The 22,774-nt window shown below is 37.2% G+C and overlaps 1 protein-coding gene across 10 annotated transcripts in view; it reads right to left on the bottom strand.

Moving 5' to 3' along the window:
* The window catches only part of AGFG1 (ArfGAP with FG repeats 1), a 77,393-nt gene that overhangs the window by 35,895 nt on the left and 18,724 nt on the right, over window positions 1–22,774 (bottom strand). For all 10 annotated transcript variants that reach the window (XM_047773679.1, XM_047773681.1, XM_047773683.1 and 7 more), the window contains exon 2: window positions 21,361–21,454. In XM_047773679.1, the coding sequence (XP_047629635.1) occupies window positions 21,361–21,454 (94 nt within the window). The remainder of the gene's footprint in view (window positions 1–21,360; window positions 21,455–22,774) is intronic.

Genomic DNA, 22,774 nt, shown 5'->3' with positions numbered 1-22,774 from the left:
ATTCTGTACTGTCTACAGATTGCTCTGTTCCTTCTCCCTGACAGGCCAAACTGCTAGGGAAAATCATTAAAACTAGTTCTTGGGTCCACTACAAATTCATGCTATCTCACTATCCAAAGTTCCAGGTTGTTGTTAGTCAGCTCTTACTTCTGGCTATGCTACCCCGCAATGCTATTTTCTATATTGCTCAAAAATTCTAAGTATACCTTCCGTTCTTGGCAGTAAAATTCTTACTCAAGTGGATCCCTCCAATCTCCTGCTGGACTGGCAAAATCAGTGTCCCCTAAAATCTTGTGTAAATGCAAACTTTTTAGGAGTTACCCAAGACCTGTGAAATCAGAACCTCTGGAGGTGGTACCCAGCAATCTGTTTTAGCAAGCCCTTCAGGTGATTGTGAAATAGTCTAAAGTCTGAAAAACCAGTGCTTTAGTAAAATCTAGGCCAGCAGATGGAAACTGCCTTTCCATTTAAATACTATATATAGTTTTCAGCATTTCTCAAATATACTTAGCCACTAAACCTGTTACTGGGCAAGATACATTTAACAAAGACAGTATTCCAAAGATACATCTGGGAAAATGCCACGGTCTCTAATCTCTTTGTGATCCATTCACATTTTAGTCCCTGAAAAGCTGGCTTTTGCTCCCACCAATGTACTGAAATTGCTCTTTCAGGTTTGCAGATATGATGACAGCAAAGTATAAAGTTCTCTTTTTTCCCATGTTTGTTTTGTTTCTTTAGTAAAATAATAAACACCATCAACTGAAAAAGAATGGTTTTCCAGAATTGAAGGAAAATGGAAAGATGAAAATGGGAATCAACAAAAAATGCAACAGCACTAAGGTATTATGATCATGAGTATTTAAAGTGAAACTGGAGTTCCCGTCGTGGCGCAGTGGTTAACGAATCCGACTAGGAACCATGAGGTTGCGGGTTCAGTCCCTGCCCTTGCTCAGTGGGTTAACGATCCGGCGTTGCCATGAGCTGTGGTGTAGGTTGCAGACGCGGCTCGGATCCTGCGTTGCTGTGGCTCTGGCGTAGGCCGGTGGCTACAGCTCCGATTCAACCCCTAGCCTGTGAACCTCCATATGCCGAGGGAGTGGCCCAAGAAATAGCAACAACAACAAACAACAACAACAACAACAAAAGACAAAAATAAATAAATAAATAAAAATAAAGTGAAACTAATCAAAGGAGCTCCTGTTGTGGCTTAGCAGTAATGAACCTGACTAGTATCAGTGAGGACTCGGTTTGACCCCTGACCTTGCTCAGGGGGTTAAGGATTTGGCATTGCCGTGAGGTGTGGTGTAGGCAGACAGCTATAGCTCCGGCTTGACCCCTAGCCTGGGAACTTCCATATGCCCCGGATGCAGCCCTAAAAAGACATACATACATACATACATACATACATACATAAAGTGAAATTAATCAAAACAATTGTTTCATCTGGGTTTTTAGGTACAAAGTTAGTAGAGTGTTGGCTTTAATCTGATAAAATACAATAGGACTTAAAAAGGAGTGTTACAACAACAGACCATGAAATCAAAGCTAGTTTAAGAAAAATGAAAACATGATAAGGATAATGCAAGACCAAGAAATTTAGCATCAGAAGACTGGAGTCTTAATGGGTGTTCCAAAACTGCTGCAGTTAGAAATCAGAGGAACAAACTGGGAAGAGAGAAGCAGGAAAAGGAAAAGCAGAAATTAGAGGAACAAACTGGGAAGAGAGAAGCAGGAAAAGGAAAAGCAGAAATTAGAGGAACAAACCAGGTCAGAGAACAGGATGCTTAAACTTGAAATCTGAGAAGTATATAGTTATTGATAAAGGATTACTGGAAATAAGAAGTCAAGGAATTCAGGAGGCTGAATTACCTACGGACATTGGGATTGGCAGAAATGATTAACACTAATGGGAAAAAAAAAAAGACTGATTATGAAAAGTGCTAAACTCTATAATGGATGAGGGGGTGAAGACTGGTACAACTGCAACAAGATGACAGAACAAGTCATAAATTCTACTGACAAGAGGAACATGGGGCTGGGGTCTAGAAACATCACTGAGGAGCAAGAAGGATACCTAAAAGCCATCATCTGAAAAGGCTGCACACACAACAGAATTAGTTTTGATGATCTCTTTGGGGAGGTGAATAACCAGTTACATAGTAATAAAGGTATGGCGGTCATGAGCCTGGACTAGGGAACCAGACTGCCTTAGTTTGAATTTCAACTGTTTAGTAACAGACCCTGCTTCAATGGGAAGTTGGAAGGGTTAAATGAGTTAACATATGCTTCTCACTCAGAATAGGTATACATAATGAACAAAAACTGTGGGTCTCTCTTCATTCCTGCTGCAGACAGAATCAAAGTGGTCTTAAGGGAACAGCCTCTCTCTCTCAGCTTCTATGGCTCATTATACCTCTCACATGAAACTCACTAAAAACTGCCTTATATTAGAATTACTGAGCATGTGTCTTACTTTTGAATTCCAAACAATGCTTAAAATAATGGGTTGTGCCATATTACGTGTTTGGTAAAAAGACTGATGAACTCAAAACCAGACCTTACAGAGGAATTAAAAACAAACATATCAACCAACAATAAATTCATGAAAGTGACAGAATAATCTTTTTCCTTTTGTTAGTGTTAACTCACTTTAGAATTGCAACCACAATAACCACTGACAGAATCTAAAATATTTTAAAGAATATTTATCAGTCAGGGTTGCCTTAGGAAACAGATTGCACACTCAACTTGGGTAATTTGGGAAGTTTAATAGAGACTGTTTAACTCACAGCAGGCTATAAGGAAATCGCAAGGGAGAATATGGGGTGCCAGAGTTAGAAACAGCAGGGCCTTCCACCACCCAATGGCAATAAAGGTGGGAGGAAGAGGGAATGGCCAGCAACCTTAAAACAAAGAGGGCTATTAGATGGAAGCTTTGACTTCCAATGAAAGGAGGCTGCCAGGCTACAGAAATCCCACATGAAAGAAGTTAAGGAGTTCCCTGGTGACCAACTGGTTAAGGATTTGGCACTGTCACTACTGTGGCTCAGGTTAGAGTTCTGGGCCAGGAACTTCTATTTAATGCAGCTAAAAAAAAGTTAGAAAGTAAATATCCTAACCTTTCCCTCCTTCCTTCCTTTGATTTTGCTAACAATGTTCTCCATCAGCTGAACCCCACCAGAAGCCAGGAAGCAGGAGTCCATTTGAATATCCAGACAAACCAGGTGCCTGGAGAAAGAACAGGGTAAAAAACTAGAGCTAGAAGGGCTATCTAGTGCTAGAAAGCTATCCAGAACTGCACCTAATCAGAATAATAAATATAGGCAGTGCAAGCAATTTAACAAACTCAATTATGAATACCAAAAATAGGGAACATTCACACCAATTCTCAATTACTCACATATAAGAGGAATAGGAAGGAAACAGTGTTGCATCAGGCAAACAGATATGGGTAGAGATGACATGCTACAGTTTTGTGAACCAGACACATAAATGGGTATATGAGGGAATATCAGACTTATGGTACCAAATTCAATTTACTGAATTCTGGTTTGCTGTTGTCTTTCTTTAATTTAGGCACAAACTACCTTATAATGGCTTTCTTAGCATAAGAATCAAATTCTACATCACCACTAAAATTCCTGAGGACCCATGGGCTCTCCAAATTCATCTTACTTTCACTCTCTCCAACCACAGAGGCCCCTTCATGAAGTCCTTCCTGACCATCCAATCCAAAAGGGCAACATTCCCAAAACCAAAACTCAGGTACACATTAACACAACATACTATTTATTTTAGTGGCCCTCTAAGGCAAAACTTTTAAATGTAAATTTCACATGGCAAGAATCTTCTGATTCGCCAATATCTGTATTCTCAGTGACTGCCCAACATGGAGTAGACACTAAAAAACTATCTGGTGCATGAGTAAAAGCCACTTCCTAACAGACCTGAAATACACGTACAGTAGAAATTTTCTTTTTTCCCCCTTCTGTTCTATTTAAAATACACATGCTGACCTAGAACATTTAGCTCATCAACTTATGAAAAAGTAGTAAATTCACTGACCCAAATTCTCATATGATATTTAGGCTAGCGGTTGGCAAATTACACCTTCTAGATTAAATCTGGCTGATGGCCTATGTTTATAGCTGAAGTTTCACTGGAACACAGCCATGTTCATTTGTTTATCTACTGTCTAGTGCTGCTTTGCTGGGCGATTGCAACAAAGAACGAATGATTCAAAAGCCTAACAATTACTATCTGTCCCTTTACAGAATAAGTTTGCCAACTCCTGACTTATCTACAAAGTGGAGTTACTATGATAGGATGAATCTAAGAACAGTAACGACTTAAACAGGATAATAATTAAAAACCTGTTTTAGAGGTATGTTATAAGTGCATGTGGAATGAACATAAAATGAAAGAAAAGAGATGAACACAAATGAAAGCTTTTCCCTGGAGAAAGAACGAAATTTCTCAAAGTGAGGACTACCTAAGGGCCAGTTTCTTTTTTTTTTTTTTGTCTTTTTGCCATTTCTTGGGCCGATCCCGAGGCATATGGAGATTCCCAGACTAGGGGTCTAATCGGAGCCGTAGCCACTGGCCTACGCCACAGCCACAGCAACTCGGGATCCGAGCCGCGTCTGCGACCTACACCACAGCTCATGGCAACGCCGGATCCTTAACCCACTGAGCAAGGTCAGGGACCGAACCCGCAACCTCATGGTTCCTAGTCGGATTCGTTAACCACTGCGCCACGACGGGAACTCCCAGTTTCTTATAAAGACCCATTCACTTGAGCATAAAGGAGAAAAGTAACAGAGTTTAAGTTTTAAGGAAAAGTTAATAGGTATTTAACACTTGTTTTCCAAAATAACTGATAATTATGAAGAAATAGAAAAAATAAAAGAAGCATATATTTAGGACACTAGAGAGAAATTAAATGAAGTGGAAATAGCAATAAAACTTAACTGTGGGTGGTGAAGGAAACCAGCTCTAATACAGACACCTATGGTGAAGACTTACACAACTCACAGCACACTCCCATGCTTTATTTCCTTTAATGTCTCTACTGTCAGACAGGACTGCATTCCAGGTAGGTTGTAAAGAACCAAAACCCAGCCACACTAGATTATATAAAACAGGTTTATGTGTGTACTATGGCTTAACACTTAAAAACTTCATGGGAACTTCGGTTGCAAACAGGAACCCATCTGGGACCCTAGGCAGTCTGATTACCTATTTCCTAAGCCCTGCCCCCTGCAAAAAGGTCATCACTTTTGCTTCTAATACTGTGTCTAATCCCCCAATCCTGCTTATCTTAATACAATTTTTTGGTTGTTTACTTGTTAAGATTGCACATGGCCCAACTACATACCGCCTTTCTGGTTAAGTTATTCATCTTTTTAGTCCAGCCTCCATGAACCTTAATACACTTTTGTAAAAGATGAAGGTCTGATTAGCTACTAGCCCCTGGGGGTTAGGCATCCAACTCCTGGTCCAATTTAGCTGTTTTCTGTGTGTGTGTGTGTGTGTTCATTTTGTGGTTTTCCCAGGAAAGGGCGCTTTCCCCCTTTCTTCCTTCAGTAAAGAACATCGGCTTGTTAAGTACCCCTCACCTCCTAAACACATTTAATCATTAATATGCTTTGTATATTATAAAGACCCTTATAAATGTAAGATTCATTATATTAGCAAAAGTGACAGTGGTTTGGATAAAGATTATCAATTGCCCTAAGACAATTCTGTACACTGTATGTGTAACAAAACAACTGATCTGACTTTTAATTTGGTATGTTGTCTTTTTTTTTTTTTTGTCTTTTCTAGGGTCACACCCGCGGCATATGGAGGTTCCTAGGCTAGGGGTCTAATCAGAGCTGTAGACCAGCCTACACCACAGCCACAGCGACCTACACCACAGCTCATGGCTACGCCGGATCCTCAACCCACTGAGCAAGGCCAGGGATTGAACCCGCAACCTCATGGATCCTAGTCAGATTCATTAACCACTGAGCCCTGTCCGGAACTCCCCAGGTATGTTATGTCTTTAACAAATGTCCATGTTTTAGCTAATTAAATTTATCAATTTTCACTTTCGTAATTTTTTCCCATTGTTTTTAGCCTAAAAAGTCCTCATGCATTTAAATGCTAAATATGTGGTCAACTATTTTCTATTAATTTTTACAGTAATCACTCCTTTGTGTTTTTTCAACATTTACCCCCAAATGCATATATCCTTTAAACACTATCATTTAGTTTTACCTGTTTTTTAGTTATGAAATAACCTGTTTTACAAAAAAGTTGCAACTGTAGTGAACAGATGTCCCACATACTGTTTACTCAGTCTCTAAAATTAACATTTGCTTTACCAACCTCCAAAAAAAATTTTGGAACCATTTAATTTAGAGAGATGAACCTTTACCCCTCAATGTGTATCTCTAAAAAATAAGGACATTCTTTTCTATAACCATAACACAATTATCAAAATCAGGAAATTAACACTTTATACTATTATTATCTGATTCACAGACTAACCAATTATCTTAATAGTACCCTTTAAGGCAAATGGAAAAAGTTCTCCCGGTACAGCATCCATAACTGTCTTGCCACCTTAGTCTCTTCTAATTGGGAACAGTTTCTTAGTCTGTTTTGTCTTTAATGACCTTAACATCTTTGAAGAGTACAGGCTAGTTATTTTATAATATGTTCCCTAATTTAGGGTCCCTCATAATTAAATGTTATGCATTTCAGAAGGAATACCACATAAAAGTGATACTGTATCCTTCTCAGTGTATCATATCAAGAGGCACATGAAGGCAATTTGTTCCATTCCTGGTGATGTTAACTTTAATCATGTTAAAATGACATAGGTCATATTTCGCCATAGTAAAGTCACTATTTTTCCCTTTAAGATTAATAAGTATCTTGTAGGGAAATACTCTGAAACTATTTTCTATATTTTTATGGCTTCTAAATTTTAAATTTTTTCCAAAATTTATTTTGGCATACCATGTCACTAAATGACCAATCCCTTCCACAACGTACTGCTGAACTTCATTTACTTTATAATAATTTCATGTACATATTTAATATACATAAAGATTATGGTATATCTCAGAATCTAGTCTACAGATCTGGGCCTATTCTTATACCAGTTTAAGACTGTGTTAATTAATCACTTCAAGTTTACCTTGTATAAACACAGAGATATACCTAGTATCTACTAGCTGATCTCATTTAACTCCTTATTTTACAAATTCTTCCCAGCTAGCTTTACTTCTTTGATCTTTGGATGAACTTAGGAACCATTCTCTAAAAAAAGGGAAGAAAATTCTCACCAATGTTTTGGTTCCATCCCTGGTCTTGTTCAGTGGATTAAGGATCTGGCATTGCCACAAGCTGTGGCTAGGTTGCAGATGTGGCTCAGATCTGGTGTTGCAGTGGCTGTGGCACAGGCTGCACCTGCAGCTCCAATTTGACCCCTAGCCCAGGAACTTCCATATGTTGCAAGTGCAGCCGTAAAAATGGGGCGGGGGGGGGGGGAGTTTTATTTACTTGTCTTGATACAAAGAACTGTTTGTGGATTATCGATGGTTTAGGGATATCGTCAATACAGGGTACCTACCACCTCTAACATGAACACCACTCATCCATTGTTTGGCTCCATCTAAGGCTCAATGATAGTGATTGATTTGGACTGACACTCTATTGTCTGGTTGTCCTGGTGACTGAAGGCATGCATTTGCCAGGCAGCTGACTAAGGTTGGGAATGCAGCCCTTGGCAAAGGAATAGAGAGACTAAGGGGCCCAAATGCAAAACAAGTCTCTGAAGTAAACTTGATCTGTACCATACTCTACATAAATCAATCATAAGAAGAAACATTTAGTTTTTCTTTGAGTATTTGCAAATATACAGATGGTTCACAGGTTAATATAAAAAGAGAAAAAGGAATATTTAGGCAAAGCTCTTCTAAGTAAAAATGATTGATGTTTGCAAAAAAGGTATGTTTTAAGTAGGTTTCCAAAACAGAGTATTTCACTGTCCAAAGGGAACATCTGAACATCAACAAGAATAACTGCAACTCACTGAAATAAATCAAGCAAATGATTTCACAATGGTGTGTGTGTGTGTGTGTGTGTGTGTGTGTAGACAGAGCCTAACTGGCCATTGTTGGAAGATGCTATGGAACTCATTTTGAAAACAGTTAAATGCTGAGGACCACAAATGGCTTTTATTTACTTGTATTTATGAGGAATAGTGTTAATGCACTTTTAAAAATAAAATTATTGCATGTAATATAAGTAACTTTTAATTGTAAAAATAGCTATATTTTCTAAAACAAACAAAAACTAGTGAAGAGAGTAGTACTGCTGTACATTTTTTTTGCAAATTTCAGTAATATCTGTTTAAAAAGAAGACAGTTGATTTCTCATCAGCTTCTGCATTTTTATGTTATGTTGATTCTGAAAAACTCCACCCTGCATTCATGTGATTGGGAATAAATACAGCAAATCAAGTCTTAAAATTACTATTTGAAAATGTCTAATGTTACAGAACCCCTGTAAAGGTCTTAAGGAACCCCTCACAGGTCCCCAGACTTGGAAAATCACTAAGTTATTACCATTTTACAATCCCTACTAATGGCTGTCTGCACAGAGTATTAGACCCCCTTCCCCTCAAAACACATACAAACACAAAAATGTGTTTCTCCACAAAAGAACGTATCACCCAACCTATGAAACACTGAGTCTTCCGCCTTCCCTAAAATAAATGTGCATCTTAGGAAGCTACTAGACCCAACTATCAATGTACAGGTAACTGGGATAAGTGGAATGAATGGAGATGACACTACATGGATGAATCAGCAAAGTTCTCAGTGGGAAACTACTGAACGAATGACCGGTCTGGGAGAAGGAAGAAGGGAGGGGAGAAAGAATATGAGTATATAACTCATATTGTAATTTACAGAATAAAAAGACCAACAGTTCCCTGGCGGCCTAGCAGTTAGGGATCCGACAATGTCACTGCTGTGGCTCAGATTCAATCCCTGACCTGCGTGCCAAAAAAAAAAAAAAAAAGACTTAAAAGGCAGCCAGAGCAGGTTCCACATCCAGTAATGTTGTATTAAAACCCAACTCCCAGCAAATAACAACTATAAACTCAGCACACATTATAAAAACTAGAAGAAGACATGAGAGAGCATCCGCAAGTAAACACAAACTGGAAAGGAGTCAATACCTTTAAGAAATAGAGCACTAGGTATCCAGTCTTTTTTTAAGGATCATCATTTGAAAGTAAGCCTGTGGCAAGCAGAGTCACTAAAGCTCAGAGAGAAATCCACAAATCTTAAAGCTTAAGGATAGGGTTCACGACCGCAGCAACTAGAAAATGAAGGGTCTATCCAAGAAGGGAGGGCTGCAAAACGTGCACAACAACTTTGTCCAAATCTCTAGCTCACACTTGGCTGAGGCATATGCAGGGCTAAATCAAAGCAGTTCAGTTAAGGACTAAAAAACTAAGCAGAGATTTCAATTGGCATCCACTAGGAGAAGCACTGTTTGCTAAAGTAAAAAGTGGAAAAAAAAAAAACCCAAAAAGCAAAAAACAAAATTGATTCTGCCCAAGGAACTATTTCTGATCACTTGTAATGGAAATGATGGAGGATAAAGTGAAAAAAAAGAGTGTATATGTATGTGTAACTGGGTTACTTAGCTGTACAACAGAAACTGACAGAACACTACATCAATTACAATAAAAAAAATGTTTTAATTAAAAAAAAAAACAATGATGCCTTTTGGACAAACAAAACGTAATTCAGAGGCTCTACAACCTACCATTGGTTAATGCTCTAGATATAATCCAAAAAAAATCACTGAATAGACAAAGAAACAGGAGAAAATTTAAAAAAGTAAAGGCCATCAGGGAGACAGACCTGAGATGATAAAGACTTTGGAATTAGCTAATAATGATTTAAAGCAGCTAGTATCCCTATATTCAAGAGTATAAAAGAAAACACAATGAGTAAAACTGTATGAAATCTCAGAAGGAAAACAGAAACCATAAAAAAAAGAACTAAAAGTGATTCCAGAGCTAGAAAAGATAGTATCAAATTAACTCCAAATAAAAAATTAAGAGTTCGGAGACAAAAGAACAGTCAGGGATAAACAAAAGTTTAATCTGATGACTGAAGGTTAGAGATGAAAAAAGGAGTTAAGGAGTTCCCACCATGGTGCAGCATATTAAGAATCTGGCAGTGTCTCTGCAGTAGCAGAGGTTCGATCCCCAGCCCAGCACAGTGAGCTAAGGATCCCATGTTGCCGCAGCTATGGCATAGGTATAGCTGCAGCGCAGATTCTATTCCTGGCCCAGGAACATCCATATGCCACAGGTGCACAAAAAAAAAAAGTTAGTAAGCTTGACTATAAATTAACAGACATCTGAAGAGTGAAAAGATCAAGGGAAAAAAATTAAACAGAGCTGCAGCAACTTATGGGACAAAATGAAAAAGGCCAGAGAACATGCAGGTCAAATCTCAAGAGAGGTGAGGGAAGACCAGAGGGGGGAATAAATGGTCAAAAATTTTCCCACTTGATGAAAGACAAATTTATAGATTCAAAAAGCTCAGCAAACCCCAAGAAAAATAAACACACAACACATAAATCACACAAAGAACATCACAGTCACTCTGTGGAAAACAAAGATAAAGAGCTTCAAGATGACCTATCATAACAGAACAAACAACAACATAAATACCAAAAGAGCATTACCAAAGAGAAAGAGACGTTGTAATAATGATATAATGACCTCTTTATCATGAAAACATAATAATAATAATATGTTGGCTCCTAATAATATTTTCAAATACACAAAACAAACCAAGACATATTTAGAGGAAAATATACAAATCCACAATCAGCTGTTTAACTGCTCTATCAACAAATAAACTACCCAGACAAAAATCAGTAAAGCAGATCCACAAGATCTGAACAACACTGTAAATCACAAACCTACAAACCTATAATTGACATTTATAGAACACTATACTCAACAACTTCAGAAAACACAGTATTTTCAGGTATACATGGTATATTTACCATGATACGACTATGTGCTAAAAAGAAAAAAAAAAAGATTAGTTTCAGTCTTCTTTTTCACCCTCAGAGATGTATGCAAGCATTTTATGCTCTGCCTTTTTCTTCCTAACACTTTAGTAGTAATATCTTAAACTTGCTTGCATACTTATGTTGCATGTGTGTATTTGGTTCTAAAGTAGTAAAGAAGTACAAATTTAGGATTATAAAGTATTTTTTAAAACGTGATTTAGAAAATTGAGCACCTACTTGAAGTTTCCAAATTTTGCCAATAAATTATTTTGAGTAATCAAGTTCCAGACTGATGTAGGCCAGTGGTTACCAGGGGGAGGGAGTGGGATGAATTGGGAGCTTGGGGTTGGCGGCTGCAAATTGCTTCTTTTGGGGTGGACTGACAATGAGATCCTGCTGTGCAGCACTGAGAACTTGTCTAGATACTTACAACAGAGCATGACAATGGGAGAAAAAAGTATGTATATATGTAGATGTAACTGGGTCCCCATGCTCTACAGTGGGAAAAAAAAGTTGTGTTGGGGAAATAACAATTAAAAAAAATTCAAAATAAATAAATAGTTTATAATTTTAAAAAATTAAAGCTTTTCAAAACTTCTAAAATGATATCATTCTCATGATTTGGGGACAGACAAAGATATCTTAACACAAAGAGAAGAAAGCAATAACGGTAAAACTAAAAATCGACACATTTCATCAAAAAGACAAAACCTGCTTGTCCAAAACACACCAGTAAAAAGATAAATGAGTTTTACACACATAAAAGCACATTCCTAATTATTCTATTTATGAGTATGAGTAAAATATCAAAACAGTGGTTACCTCTGGAAATGGGAGGGCGTACACAGGAAGAGCTGTCAGGGAACTTTGGGGGAAGATGGTCGTGTTTTATATCTTTTTAGAACTTTGGGTTACCAAACTGGTTATATTTATCAAAACTCTACCAAAGGTACACTAAGGTTTCTACATTCACGTAATGTAAATTATACCTCAAAAATTCTCAAAAAATATTGAATTCTAATTAATGAAAGATTTTAGGGATGATAGGAACTAAAGTTTGCAACTTACTTTGAAATGTAAGAAAAATATAAGATTCGGGAGTTCCCACTGCAGCACAGCAGAACCAAATCTGACAAGTATCCACGAGGATGCAGGTTCAATCCCTGGCCTTGCTCAGTGATATGGTGCTACCATGAGCTGCGGTGTAGTTTGCAGATGTGGCTCAGATCCTGCGTTGCTGTGGCTGTGGTGTAGGCAGGCAGCTACAACACTCATTTGACCTCTAGCCTGGGAACCTCCATATGCTGCAGGTTCAGCCCTAAAAAGCAAAAAAAAGAAAGAAAAATATAAGATGGAGGGACAAATGGAGAGACACATAGAGAGACACACAGACATGTGCTAGTGCAAATACAGTACAACGTTTAATGTACTTGCGTATTTTAAAACTTTTATGCATATGTGAATTTCTCATAATAAAATGTTGGGAAGGGGTGGGAGGGAGAAAAGAGGCAAATACAGCCATTGTGTTGTGGCTTTGAGCAGCCTCTGGCAGGGACAAGATCTTGCTATGGCCATCCACAAGAGGGAGTTCTGAGAGATGAGGCAGCAGGTAGCCCAACCAGGGCCCCCCCTCAAACAGAGCAGGTGCTGCCCTCAGACTAGCAGGAGACCCTGCTCACCCACAGTAAGACTTACAGCACCATGCTGCAGCTAGATGGCACAACACAGGACAAGTTCTGGTGCCAGAAATAATTGTTCACAGCCACTCCATCCATGGGAAAACTCCCAGCACCACGGGCCAGTATGAGATCATCCCTAGGGAACTAGAGCCCACGGTCCAGTAGAAAACTGACAAAAGCTAACACTGAAATCTTCAATTAGTTCCTGCCTGACCTGGTCTTTGGCTACTCCTACCCAAGGCTCTCCTTGTCTGTGCAGGATGGCTTGAATTTCATGAAACAGAATGAAACCTTCAATGTCATCACTAATTCCCCAAAACACTATGGCCCCAGACCTTGTTTCTAGCTTCTTCTTACCAGCTCATAAAGAACACAATATCCAGATGGCAGATGCTGTTGCCAAGATGAGTACCAGTCACTGTCCTAGCAACCAACCAGCAGTCCTGCTCTGTACCAAGAGCCCAACATCCATTTTCAGGAGTCTGGTAGCAGCTGATGCTATGCTGGAGCAGTAAAAGAAACAGGTGAAAGACCCACTCGGAGGTGTACGAGGGGTAATTTGTACTCTGAGTCTGACTGCAATGCAAGGAATTCACCTCACCTGCTATGTTTCCCAAGGACTTGAGCTAGCAGGGCCCCAGTTTACAAGTATCCATCCTCAGAGTAATCAACTGATCTGGGGCCCACACTGTCCTGGCACAAACCTGGCTCTTTTCCACAGCTAAAGCGCTACAGGTCCCATGAAGTCGCCTGGTCCCAGTTTGGCCTGTGTAGGCCAAACTCTGACCTATCACCTGGCCTCCAATCCTTTGTTAGAGTTTCAAAACTTGTATTAACCACTCATGTTAGCCTTACTTGCATCTCAATTTAAACAAACACTGATGAGAAATTTATGAAATAACAGGAAATTTGAACACTGGCTAGGTAATTAGATTACTACTAATTTTTATGGATGAGAAAATTGTATGGAGTTTATACAAATTTATTTATCTTTTTAGGGCCACACATGTGGTATATGGAGATTCTCCGATTCAAATCGGAGCTATAGCTGCTAGCCTACACCACAGCCATATAGCAACGTGGGATCCAAGCCACGTCTGCGACCAACACCACAGCTCACAGCATTGCCAGATCCTTAACCCATCGAGTGAGGCCAGGGATCGAACCTGCATCCTCATGGATGCTAGTCAGATTTGTTTATGCTAAGCCACGACGGGAACTCCAAGGAGTTTATATTTGTTAAAGTCCTTTTTTAGAGATAACATGTAGTTCATGAATTTACAGAGGAAATTGTATGTCTCATATCTGCTTCACATAATAAAAAGATATGAGTTTGCTATATTATTCTTCTGTAGATATGTATCTCTACAACCAAAAAAATGTAAAAAAAAAACCCAAAAGTGTAATAATTTATATTTTTAATTAGATTCAAATGAGGTTTTTTTAAAAAAAGATAACACATTTAATAGCAAGAAAGAAACAAGAAAAGTTGAAAGATGACAGGAAGCCAGAATAGCTAAAGCTAATAGTTAGAAAAAATAAATAAATAATATGACCTGGAATACCAATTCAACAAAAAGTTTGTAACTACTCTAAACATCGTCTACAATAGTCTGAGTTTTGAGTCATCATTCAAAAATATCCACATTACAGTATGTACAAAAAAGGTAACATTTCCTACTTTCTGTTAATTAGGATTACTAAATATTTCTCTGAAAGCCAACAACTAATATCAAATAATGCACTCTGAATATTTCAAAGACTACTTTTACTACTGATTTAAAAGAATTTTAAAGAACCTTGACACCCCACCTTTCTTTCGAAATAAGAGGCCAGACTTTAAAATGTATTTCTTCATAAATATGAAGACATTGAACAAATATCCTCTGAATAGGGTGTGCTTCAATATTTTAGCCAGATGGTTTTACACCTTAAATATCTCACGATGAAGCTACTCTCTCAAATAATTACGTAATTATAGTTAAAATTTTTTGAAATGTTAACACTATTACTGAACTAAATTTTCATATTAATTTTTATCATCATTTTGAGTGCAACTCTGCAAAATTTCTCTGTGCACTAAAAGAACTAATTTCAGTTCAAAGGACACCATTCTCTTACAAGACACTTTTTTTCCTTCCCTGAGCCTAGGAATCAATGAAAAAATATCTTTGCACTTAAAAGATATTTTACTTCTACATGATACATCAGTTTTCAAGATGCTTTTCACATACACTACCTTTAAATCAACCTCATGCAATAGGCAAGACAGGTACTTCCCATGGAAGACAAAGGAAAATGAAGCTCTGGGAAAAGGAGCTTCCCCAAGGTAAGAAGGCTCATCAATTAGTCGTAGTGAAACTAGACCACAGACTGTTTTGAGTCTAGACTGGATGGAGCCTCTAGTTACGATACTGGTTTTCTCAAAAGGGTTCCATAGCCATCAGCAACAGAATTACATGGGGCTTCTGGCTGAAAATGCAGACATCTAGAGTCACCCCACATCTAGAGTCACAATCTCTGAGTAAAGGAATTTTTACCGAAAACAAATAAATAAACACACACTCACTGCTCTGGGTGTAATGAAAAAGTATGTTAGATTATGCCATGGAAATGTCTATAACATTTTGAGGGTAATAAAACCAATACAGAAGAAGCAATGAAAGTGATAAAAAAAATTGTATAAAATCTTACAGCCAATGCTACATATATATATTTTTTAAAAGTTTGAAGTATGAGTAGGGAGGTTTAGTCCCTGTGGGCTAAAATACTTCTAAGACTTGACAGAAGAGTAACGACTTTGATAGGGCTTTAAAAAAAAAAAAAATTCATAATAAACAAATAGCTTGAGCAAAAGGGCAAGAAATACATACCGCATATACAGAAAACAAACCAGAGACAAGACCACTGCAGTTTTAAACATTACTGCTGCACATGAAGAAAGGGATTAACTAGGAGACGAAGCAAGGTTATAAAAGGATTTATACTGAGAACTGAAAACTCTGGAATCCCACAGACCAGGAGTCTTCAATCAACCACTTGCAGATCCAACGGGACCACTGGCATTTTTTTGTACTCCCCCGATCATTAGTTTTACACATGTTTAAAGGGTTATTTAAGTTTTTTTCAAATAAGAATATGTAATAGTAACTGTATACAGGTGGCCTAAAAAAACCTACAATATTTACAAGTTGGCCCTTTACATGAACAGTTTGCCAATCTCTGCTACAGACAACAAGGTAATTGTAAACCCATCAGGCAACTAACTTTAACTGTGTCACTTAATAATGACATTTAGTATGCTGTTACTAAAAGAACTGCCAGATTTTACCAATATTATTTAAGCATAGCATATAGTAAAATACTCCAAGAGTTTAAATAATAACCTCAATATTAACGTAAATGATGCTACTGTATCCTAAGCAAACAAAAAATTCCCCCAATCATATCACTCTGAGCAAGAGGAAAAAAATATGTATTGATAACTCTTCTATAACTTCTACTATCTTAGATTTGAATCAATAAACATGTAAATATCCATATTATTCTACAAGAGATATGCTGGGAACTTTCACAGGTTGCTGGAGCTCAAAGCATTCTAGCTTAAGAGACTACTGCTCTTTTACAATTGTAAAAATTGAGGTTCAGATACACCCTGTCCAACATTCTCAATCCTCCAAGTCCAAATCTGATGCTTTCTGCAAAAGACCACTGCACTGCAAGTAATATTTAACAAGCCAAGCCCAAATTTTAGCAATTCCCCTACAGAAGTTGCAGTTTGAGTTAGACTGTTTAATTTTAATAAAAATTGAAAGAAATGAATACAATACTGAAACTACATGACAGTTCTATGCACTGATTCAAGACTGACTCAAAAGCTCATTGTTTTTTGGGAGTGCCCATTGTGGCTCAAACTGTAACATAACGAACTGTAACTAGTAACGAACCAGACCAGTAACCATGAGGATGTGGGTGCAATACCTGGCCTTGATCAGTGGGTTAAGGATCCAGCATAGCCATGAGCAGACAGAGCTTGGATCGGCGTTGCTGTGCCTATGGCGTAGGCCAGCAGCCGCAGCTCCGATTGGACTCCTAGCCCAGGAACTTCCATATGTTGTTAAGTGTGGCCCTAACAAGCAAAAAAAAAAAAAGGAAAAAGAAAAAAGCTCATTGTCTTTGCTCTGATAATGGCCTACTGGCTCTTCTGATACTGGCCTTCCACTTTACAGAGCCCACTATTCTGTACTGAGAATGACCATCACTTACCGTTTATAAGATAAGACAATTTAGGAAATCACCACTAGTGTCCTGCTTCACATCAGAATAGATTAAGTATAACATATCATAAAATGATACCTGAATATTCCAGCAAAACTGTCACAGCATGTGAATTTGGAATTTTAAATTTTTTTAGATATAAAAATACTTTTCTTTGTGGCAATGCTTGTTTCTGACTGTAAAATAGATCCAATATTTCCCAAAGATGCAATTTAAATGCCCAAAAGGCCAGAAAAGCTGTCTCATAAAATAAAACCTATTTAAATCCAAGCATAACTTCTTGAAAAATACTGTCTCCATAATCCCAAGCATCTACAACTCTAAAGTGAAGCCCTTTCTCACTCTTATACCAAAACAGAATTGAAAAAAGATGATCTGTATTGGCTCTCCCCCACCAAACCATCAGCTTTACATGAGAGCAGGAATCATGGGCAGTACCCCTTATACCCAGGACAATCCCTGGCACGCAGTAGGTGATAAATAAATACCTGCTTCAAGAATGAAGAATGAATAAATCATGAATGTTAACTGGGGAAAAGAGCACACTTTATCTTAAGGATTTCTTCTGGCTGTACGAAAAACATATGGAAGTTCCTGGGCCAGGGACCAAATCTGAGTGGCAGCTGCAACCTATGTCACACTGTGGCAATGCCAGATTCTTAACCCACCGAGCTGAGCTGGAATGCACCCACCCCATCACAAAGACAAGCCTGGATCCTTAACCCACTGCACCACAGCCAGAACTCCAAAAAAGAATTTTTTTTTAAAGCTATAGTTTGGAGTTATTTCTCTAAACTAGCATAAAGATGATCAAATACTGTCAAGGCATGATTTTATTTCCACATGTGTAGACTGCATGCCTGTCCACAGGCATCAGCAGTAACCCTTTCACTCTCAGTTCTAAAACATAATTAGGAAGATTAATTTACGACTAGAAAAGAAAAACTGTGTGGTACAAAATGGAATTACTTTACATTTTCCTTTTACTGAATTATCCATAGCGCTGTTTGCCAGCCTGCCTTCCATTAGGTTTGATAATCTGAAGTTAACCCAATAGTGGAATTCCTCTAAATAGAGGACAATGATTTACTCACAATATCACAATTAAGCCAGCAGCACTGCCTAATCACAACAAATAAACACGCCCCCCACAATATTAAAACTCCATTGCAGTGGTAGAATATAAAGGACTTCTGCCTGTCAATATACTTTCTGATCTTTTAACTTTAACCCATTCATGCACAAGATGTATGACAGTGCCTTTTAATCCAAACTTTACATGTTGACGATCCTTTCCAAACTACTGCAAGATAACCCATAGTGCAAATATGGCAACATTATTTGAAATGAAAAATAAAGATCTGTGTACTTTTCTTTCTCTATGCATGTTATGGTTAAGATTTAAATGTTTAAATAAACTAAATTGCTAAAAAAGCACTTGTACTGGAAGTCTATACAGTTTTTTATCAAGTTATACCAATTGTCCTACATTTCATAATACACTCCTCACCTATACATCTCTTAAATTTTTAAGAAAACTGATACTGCTAATATTGTAAGGAATCAAATACACCCAGTTTAATATTTTAATTCTAAGATGTTCTTAGGGACACAGGAAAGTATGGTAACAAGTAATTAAACAGCTGGTATACTTTCTAGCAGTAAGAACCACTGCAAATTTCTTTTTCTTTGTGCACTACGTTTGCCTTCAATATTTTTCCTTCCAGCCTAAGTCCCAGCCACCCTCAAAAGCCAACAAATGTTTTGCCTCCCTGTGAGATCTTCCCAATCCTCTCCTTTCACCAACAGGTTAAGTCCCTCTTCCATATTACTTCTGAAACTTACTTTTTATTAATTACTCAATTTTTGTAGTGAAACTTATTCTTATCACTAATGACCTAACTGAGTTATAATTATCTGTTACCTATCTGTCACCCTCACGAGACTATGAGCTCTATGTCAGCTAAGTCTATGCGACACGTCTATAACTGCATCCAAGCACCCAGCACGGTGACTGTCATGGTGAGGACTTAAACAGCCTATCAATTTTCACGACTCTTTTTAGAATTTAGTATCCTTAAATCCATTCCAGTCCTCCAAGTTATTTGCATTTTGTTTCTGTTTGAAATAATTGGTTGTCTAAAATTTTTTAAATATTCTAGATTTATTTTGACACGAGTCTTAAAAGCTGTTTCCTCAAAAATCCTGTCATATGCAACAACATGGATAAACCCTAAGAACATTATGCTAAGTGAAATAAGCCAGTCACAGAAGACAAATACTATATGATTCCACTTAGATGAGTATCTACAATAGTCAACTCACAGAAGGAGAAAGTAGAACGGTGGTTGCTACTCAGTGTGTATAAACTTCAGTCATGCAAGATGAGTAAGTTCTAGAAATGTTTACAACACTTTACCTAAGTTAACAATAATATACTGTACACTTAAAATTTTGTTAACAGAGTATATCTCATGTTAAGTGTACTTACCACAAATTAAAGGAAAAAAGGTCCTTCAATTGTATATTGCATCAGTCTCCACCTAACCTTATCTACTGACAGGTATGAATGTTTTTTACTTACTTCTCCAATGGATTGTCTGCTTTTCCAGTTTTATTACTCTGACTTTATCTATCATCATTAGATTTTTAATCTAAGAACAGATGATATTCTTTCATTTCTGGCTCCATTGTGATGTCCAAAATTTTGCATACAAGGCCAAAATTGGAAGAAAGTAATTTAAAGTTTGCACTGTTAGGCTAATCCCAAACTTTATACAAATATTTCACATTGACTTTTAATCCAAAAATACACTTCTACAATTACTGGCATTACACATCTTCCTTCCCTTCATCTTGCTTTAGATCTTCCTGCAATGTACCTACATCAGTCTGGAACTTGATTACTCAAAATAATTTATTGGCAAAATTTGGAAACTTCAAGTAGGTGCTCAATTTTCTAAATCACGTTTTAAAAAATACTTTATAATCCTAAATTTGTACTTCTTTACTACTTTAGAACCAAATACACACATGCAACATAAGTATGCAAGCAAGTTTAAGATATTACTACTAAAGTGTTAGGAAGAAAAAGGCAGAGCATAAAATGCTTGCATACATCTCTGAGGGTGAAAAAGAAGACTGAAACTAATCTTTTTTTTTTCTTTTTATGGCCACACTTGTGGTGTATGGAAGTTCCCGGGCTAGGGGCTGAATCAGAGTTGCAGCTGCAGGCCTACACCACAGGCACAACATCAGATCCAAGCCACATCTGCCACATCTGTGACCTACACTGCAGCCTGCAGCAATGCCAGATCCTCATCCCACTGAACAAGGCCAGGGATCAAACCTGCATCCTCACAGACACCATGATCGGGTTCTTAAACCGCTGAGTCGCAACAGGAACCCCAAAACTAATAAAATCTTAACACTTTACTTCTTTTCTGTGTCACTGCAAAAACATGAAGCTGCCATGGCACAACTAAAGAAATACTTCCTTTCTAGGACGTGATAAAACCATCCTGTTAAATAATAACAGCTACTACAAGTCAATTGGGTTGATTGGCTCATCCTTGCCCCAAGATTAAAAAACATGCCAGCTTTCCGTGTTAATTTTATTATATACTTTTTAAAATAACAGCCAACCACTTTTACTAATACCAAAACATAAAACTACAACAAGAAAGCAAACAAACAGAATGGAATTCTTGGAAGCGCACTACAGCAGAGTAAAAAGAAAAGGTTCCTCTGCAAATCTTTACTCTAGTGGATTCCTTGTGACACTAGGCTGTCCCCCTCAGAACACTAACTTCCTCGCTAGTGAGCACCTGCTCAACACTGGACATCCAGAGTTAAACACATAATAAAATACATCCAGAGTTAAACACATAATAAAAAGGAAGGTGGGGACCTCAAGCGAAAGCTGATGTCAGCCTAACCTCAAAACAACCTAACAAAACTTTGCTACAGTACCACAAAGTTTAGTTCTTTCTCCCTCTCCTGTCTTTTAAAGCAATGACTAACAACTACGCCAATACTATATGTCCTCCATAAATGCCTTTTACATTCAATACTGACAAATTTTAAACCCAGGTTTCATCTCAGGCTTAAGGTAAAGTATTTACGTGGCAGACATTAATTCTGAATACATTATTAAGTGAGTACATTCTAAAACATCTAAATACAGAATAAAAAAATAACTTTTTAGACAGTGAAAATTCACCATTCTAAACTTATTAAAATAACTGCCAACAAAAAAGTTGAAAATTATAAAAAACAAACAAAAAAAGCCACTTACTTCATTTCCATGTTTTTGAAGGAATTCAATTTCCTGTTGTGTGAATGTTGTCATAGAGATGGATTTCACCCTGTGTGGTGGATTTAACCCTCGCCTAAAAAAACAAAATATTTTACAGATTTAGTATTACATACCATAGTATTTTAAAAACTGCATATCAGTGCAAAACATTTTTAATTAACACACTTAAACCTGGAACAGTGTTTTCATTCCATAAACTAAGAGTATTTTAAAATTATTTTAAACTATGAATCCCCACAATAGGTATGTTGAAGTAAATTTGGTGAGACTTACCAACTAATATACAGATAAATTTGAGAAATGACCTAGGTTAGGAGCACAAAGTAACTATAACACAAGGGCTTCTAGAAAATACAAATACTGGTATACTGCTTTAGCGGTATTTCTGATGGAAGGAGAATTTTATACATATACACACACACATATATATACATGATGGGCTCATGGTAAAGAATTCACAAAGTTATTATTTAAATATTTTCGTATTTCCCAAGAAAGTGACAGTGATGTATCAAGTATGGAGTTACACAAATACTGTAATCAAATACCTACTATCTTTGAGGCTGGTTTTGAAAACTGAAAATTAACCCAAGGAACCTTGAAGTTATTAACTGATAAGAAAAAAGTTCCATTTCAACTTCAATTCAAAAAAGGGTTACTAATAAAGAATAATTTCAATCACTTCACAAGGCCAAAGTGTTCAAGAGGAAATTGTAGGGACATGAAGAGGTTCAAGACATACCTGAATAAGTACTTTTAAGGTGCTTTACAACCTTGAAGCCTTTTCTGTATATATGGCCTCAAGAGGATTTTAAGTTGCTTGATGTTTTATCACACACAGGAAAAACTAAACAGAAATGCACTCAGAGAGTAAGAACTACTTACATTTTATCCAACTGTCACTAAATGGCCTACTCCACCCACAAGAGTAGGGGTTAAATAATCTATGCAAAGTAATGAGTAATCTATGTAAAGATTCATAAAATCAGTTTGGCATCATATCCTCCAGTAAAGACCTCACTTGAAATTGAAGGTCTAGGACAGATAGTTTATACTTCTGTAAAATTTGCCATAGTTAACTTGCAATCATCCATGCTAATTTGATGAGAGTTAACAATGTATGTAAAATAACACATAAACCAAAAATCTTTCAAAAAATATTCTGGAAACATTTTTGAATAATTAAATATGGTATGGGAAATTCTAGAAATAGAAAATATATTAAGTCAAAACAATAATACAGAATTAACAAAAGCGCCTCAATTCTCATATGTTGCTGCTTCTTTCTCTCCCTGCTGTAAGAAATAAACGGCATACTTTTCAGATTATGCCTTGATTTATGACAAGATGCAACTTATCTGTTTCACATTTTGAAGTGGAGAAACGTTAAATT

Source organism: Phacochoerus africanus, chromosome 3 (assembly GCF_016906955.1).
Source record: "Phacochoerus africanus isolate WHEZ1 chromosome 3, ROS_Pafr_v1, whole genome shotgun sequence".
NCBI lineage: Eukaryota > Metazoa > Chordata > Mammalia > Artiodactyla > Suidae > Phacochoerus > Phacochoerus africanus.
Note: the sequence above shows the minus strand (reverse complement) of the source record. Positions and strands in the feature narration are given on the sequence as shown.